Source organism: Octopus bimaculoides, chromosome 1 (assembly GCF_001194135.2).
Source record: "Octopus bimaculoides isolate UCB-OBI-ISO-001 chromosome 1, ASM119413v2, whole genome shotgun sequence".
NCBI classification, from domain to species: domain Eukaryota; kingdom Metazoa; phylum Mollusca; class Cephalopoda; order Octopoda; family Octopodidae; genus Octopus; species Octopus bimaculoides.
The window spans coordinates 58,823,923-58,829,669 of record NC_068981.1 but is presented as its reverse complement, the minus strand read 5'-3'; the positions used below and the strand labels follow the sequence as shown (position 1 = coordinate 58,829,669).

At 33.8% G+C, this 5,747-nt stretch overlaps 1 protein-coding gene across 1 annotated transcript in view; it reads right to left on the bottom strand.

Annotated features, from left to right (window-relative positions):
• Window positions 1-465: 465 nt before the first annotated feature.
• LOC106877851 (uncharacterized) overlaps window positions 466-5,747 on the bottom strand; it is a 30,870-nt gene continuing 25,588 nt past the window's right edge. Inside the window, exons 9-11 of the mRNA XM_014926884.2 lie at window positions 3,699-3,777; window positions 3,166-3,215; window positions 466-2,176 (exon numbers count right to left, since the gene is read on the bottom strand). Of these exons, the coding sequence (XP_014782370.1) occupies window positions 2,060-2,176; window positions 3,166-3,215; window positions 3,699-3,777 (246 nt within the window). The 3' untranslated portion in view covers window positions 466-2,059. The remainder of the gene's footprint in view (window positions 2,177-3,165; window positions 3,216-3,698; window positions 3,778-5,747) is intronic.

Sequence of the window (5,747 nt, the reverse complement as noted above, 5' to 3'; positions counted from 1 at the left end):
ACTTGTCCAACCCATGCCAACACTAAAAAGTGAGCATAAAATCATAACATAGAATATAGAACACTGAAAAGAATTGAATTTGAAATAACAATCCTTGCAATTCAGCTTTCCTTTAATCAGAAAGAATTTGGTTTCTTTCTAAGTGGACAAAAAACCCAGGTTTTATAAGAGAGGTAATGAATATTCATGACTTTCCAAAGTGTATCATAGTAAAGAAGAATCAAAATTGCTTCATCTGAAAAGAAAACCAAATCATAAATTCTGTTTATACACAGTTTATCTTTTGCTGTAGCTGTTGACACCTACTATGAAAAGTGGTTCATTTTTCAGATGAAATAAAAGAGAAGAAAAGAATATTAAATTACATTAAAAACAAAACTTGAGTCTGAAACCTGGAAAATGGAAAGGAATTCATGGAAATTTATGACCTCAATGCAATTTACAAAAGAATTAGCACAACAGAAGTGGAGTTTATACTAATTAAAATTCTTTTATTAAATAATCTTTTTACTTCACACACAAACACACATGCAAACACACACACATGCACACAAACAATCCATTCTGTATAAATGCACAACCATTTGTTTAACAACCATAATTTATGTTGATATACAGAGTTTAAAATGAAAATTTATATTTTACATCCTTGGTAAAACTAAGCCAGCACAGAGTTTCTGCAGTTGCCAGGAAATATGTTTAACTTTTGTTAAAAGTAAAATTATAATCCTTCTGGTTCTGTACCACTGCAAACTCACTGCATTTATGCAGTTTCCGGAAGCTGGGACATGGTCTCAAATACTGAAGTTTGCAACCAGCCCTGTCAAGAGGATCCAAATATTTGAGAGACAAGTGCACTAAAACCTCTTGTCAGTTGATCCATCAGAGCTGCAGTAAACTATAGATATTAGCCCAGTGGATTTATCTTCGAAACCCAAATATCTGATGAATTTATTGTTCGTAAATTCATACAAAAAAGAGAAAACAAAATAAAGTCAGTCTTCAGCTAAAATGTGTCACAGGGAATGTGTTAACTTTGTCCAGTTCAAAATAGTGCTCAGGAATTATCATCATCAGTCGTACAGCAAAAGCTTATACACACAACCTCATATATATATATATATGGGTGTGAATGGTAAAAATGCTAATGTGAAACTATTTCAAAGAAAGTAATCACAAAGAAAAAAATTGAAAGAGTCAAGATGAACTGCAGAAAAAATAGTGAAACAGTGTTGATGAAACAAATTGGTCATACTAGAATGTCTTCTTTAAACACCAACTACAAGAAAATCTATTTCAAGTGTTCCCTTCAGTGTTTTGTTCTGTTTGCATTAGTCTTCTTTTCATGGAAAGATGTTTCTTTTCTTCTCATAATTTCCTCGATATTTATATTCTTAAAGTCCTGCTTAAGAAATTGTTCCATTGTTCCAAAGATGAAATCCAAAGACGAATCTTATTTCTCAAATGCAAGTGTGTGTGTATGTATATATATATATATATATATATATATATATATATATATATAAGGATGGATTAGTAAATGTATAGAGTTGACTTTCAAAATACAGAGTAACAATTTTCCTATTACATAAAACATAACTTTGTATTCCATTATTTGTTGGTGGTGATAATTTTTTGCAGCAGTTATTGTGCTCTTTCATTTCTATGAGTATAACATATAGATGGGTTATTTTTTTTTTTTTCCAAACTAGGCACTATGCCAATCTTTTATAGCAGAGAGAGTATAGTTGATTGAATCAATATTAGTGTATTATGGTTATTTTTAAAAATCAATCTTAGAGGTAAATGTGATGCTGGTGGCATGAAACTAAATATTGCAAAGCATTTAATCCATGCCCTTCTACGCTAGCCCACCATCATCAGACAACTTAACAAGGATAACAAAATACATAATTTAAAAGATGTTAACATTTGTTGGCAGAACATTGGTCAAATATACAACTGTTTCTCCTTGATGTATGTGTATATCATACAGATGGTTCAAATAAATGATTTAAGTGTGTTAAATAATAGATGTTAAATCTTGAGATGGCACTGGTCAATCATTCAACTGCCTCAGGATATTATTTATCTGTTCACATGTTTCTTTAACACGAGATGACTTCTGAGAAAGACTTTGGTAATTCAGCTCCATCATTTTAACCAAGGCACATACCTGATAAAAAAAATATTTATATTTGTAACCTTAATTGTTGATATGACATGGTATGTCATAAGCATCTGTATATTGTGGTTTTTGTCATTTTAGTTACAAAATAAACAAATTAATTCAATGGAATACACTGTCTGCAAGTCGATGGATATTGCATATTCTCCTCCATTTTCTTATTGCTATATAAATTTAAGGTAAAATAACCCCCTTTTACCCGCACCCACTTATTACACTTGGTATAACACTAGTGTAACAATAATTGGGTACCCTCCCAGCAGTATACTGGATAGATACTATCCCTTAGTGGGTTGAATCCTCAACCCCTAACTCTCTTGCATTATATATATATATATATATATATATATATATATATATATATATATATATATATATATATATATATATACACACACACATATACTGAGAGGTAGTGTGGCTTTGTGTCAGTTAGGAATTTTAAGGTATAGAAGGGACTGACATTGATGTTTTGCAGTAAAGAACCCTTGTCTTGACATCACTTCATCATCATTCAATGTCTATTTTCATATTGGCATGGGCTGGATAGTCTGACAGGAGCTGGCAAGCCAGAGAATTGCACCAGATTCTATTGTATGCTTAGCATGGTTTCTACAGCTGGATACCTTTCCTAACGCCAACTACTTCACAGACAGTGCTTTCTACATGCCACCAGCACTGATGCTTTGATGATGTAAATGAGCATCACTTCCGTACAAAGTGAGATTGTTTGTTTCCGGTCTTCCATGTAAAATATGTCTATGAGAAAATATCACCTTGCTTGGAAATAGGTGAAGGTTGGTAACAGGAAGGGTATCTCGCCATAAAACCATCTGCCTCAAAAACATTTTGTCTGACCAATGGAAAAGTGGACATTAAATTGTGGTAATGAGGGTGATATTCATGTAATTTTCGCAAAAATTTAAGCATTAGTTTCTTACACTATTCGCATAGAAAGCTATAGAACTGAAACTTACCCCTTCATTTAACTTAATAAACCATTTCAGGCTTTGTAAACCAAGAAAAGCTGAAAATACATTTAAAAAAATATATAAAAAATGAGCAAGGTGTACAAAGTATGCTGGAGACTTAACTAAGAATTTATGAAAAATATATATCATGAATTATTTTATGCTTGTCTATTGTCACCAACTGGAGAATTTTATCAAAGCTTAAAGTCTAAAAGAATATCTTTTTCTGTGACCCCACCAACTATAGCCTTAAGCTTATGCCTATGATACCTCTCATAAACAAGACAGACTGAAAAATGAGCTGAAATTTACTTCAAGATTATCAACAGAAGGGTTATTGAGGAAATGCACTGTGTTTATGACCAAGACACTTCACTCTCACCAGCTCAGTAATCCAAACTTTATACAGATTAGTACCTGTTATCTCTGTAATCATTAATCATTTATAGAGCATTCATATATAGGTTATGGTTACGTGTTTTCTAACTTTTTTCTTTCATTAATTATTATTGTATAGATTCCATAAAGAGATTTCTTACCAGTTTTTTCTAGAATCTCCTCTCGCTGCAGGCACTGTGTTAGAGCACTGGAAACAGCTATCAGCAAGTCATCATGCATCTGAAATGCAGAAATTGGAATAGATTAAATATGATAAAAGGAGCAAACAAGACCAGCATGAAAGATCCAGGATTTGTATGTCATGAGCATGGTAATCTGTTGGCAAGTAGATACTGTACATGAATATCAACTTAAGAAAGGCCAAGCCAATGGTAGAGCCTCTACACAGGTTCTCAAATTACAAGAAATAACAGCAGCATCTCCTGACTTAGATCTTAACCCAATGTACATTTGTCTCACCTGCTAACAAGCTTAGAACTTCTCAGATCCTCTAAACTTATAAAGCTGATGTAGTACAACCAAGGACTTGCTGTTTATGCAATGATTCAATGAAAAAGTACACTTGATCTTGGCACTGATACTCAACATTGAGTAATTTTTCACTGCTGCACCAACTGAGAGCAGCAAACAACACCATCCAAGAGCATGAAATTGGTAAGTGATCTCAGTCACTGACATTGTTGAGAGTGAAGTGTTTGAGCATAGACATGACACACTGTGTGCAATAGATTATGACTCACCAACTGTTTTACAAGGTAGTACCCTCTCAACTAGACAATCCAACCAATAAATTCATTTGAACAAAAAGCATCAATTAGATTACGAAAATAAAGGAAAAGAGAAAACCCTTAAATTTCAACATTAAAGCTCATATAATAAACACTAGTAGTATGCTTAGAGTTAATATATGCTGAGGTAAGACATCAGTGAACCCCCAATAATGGTTGTCTGGTTTAGAATTTCAATTCCAAACAAAACAGTTCCACTTTTAATCCCCACAGCAAGGCATTTTTGGGAAATGGCTTCTACTTTAAACTTCTGAGTGGAATATGTCACTACTGGTCTTAATTTTCAATAAATGCAGCATACTAGCTGCATTAGATCTTTTCATGATGATAAAGAGATAGATAAAAATTGGAAATGAATTGCAATCCCTTGACCCCCACTGTGATCCACTTCTGCCATTTCAAAATTGTAATTGTTTTATCTCATAGTTTATTTCTGCTACAATGGTGGCAGCATGCAATTCTTTCATTCTCCAGCTCTGATGAAATATTTGCTAAAAATTATAATACAATATCCTGTCTATTGAAAATCTGTAATTTTGCAGCTGAAGATGGCACTGTGTTTCAAATTGTTGTAATGCTCGCATTGTTCGATTACATAGGGCCACCTGAAACGTCCATATTACATTCATGCCTTGATGTCCTTGTTACTTATTTGAGTGGTTGGCGTTAGGAAGGGCATCCAGCTGTAGAAACTCTGCCAAATCAGACTGGAGCCTGGTGTTGCCATCCGGTTTCACCAGTCCTCAGTCAAATCGTCCAACCCATGCTAGCATGGAAAGCGGACGTTAAACGATGATGATGATGATGATGATATATATATATATATATATATATATATATAAACATACATAAACATACATATGTATATATACATATATATACACAAACACATAAAAAATATACACATATATATACATACATACACACACATATATATACATACATATATATATACATACAAACACACATATATATACATACATACACACATATATAAAAACATATATATATATACACGTATCGTGGCCATTGCCAGTACCGCCTGACTGGCCTTCGTAGGATTTTCGAGCGAGATCGTTGCCAGTGCTCCTGGACTGGCTCTTGTGCAGGTGGCACATAAAATACACCATTTGAGCGTGGCCGTTGCCAGTACCGCCTGACTGGCCTTCGTGCGGGTGACATGTAAAAGCACCCACTACACTCTCTGAGTGGTTGGTGTTAGGAAGGGCATCCAGCTGTAGAAACTCTGCCAAATCAGATTGGAGCCTAATGTAGCCATCTGGTTTCACCAGTCCTCAGTCAAATTGTCCAACCCATGCTAGCATGGAAAGCAGACGTTAAACGACGATGATGATGATGATATATATATATATACATATATATATACACATATATATACAC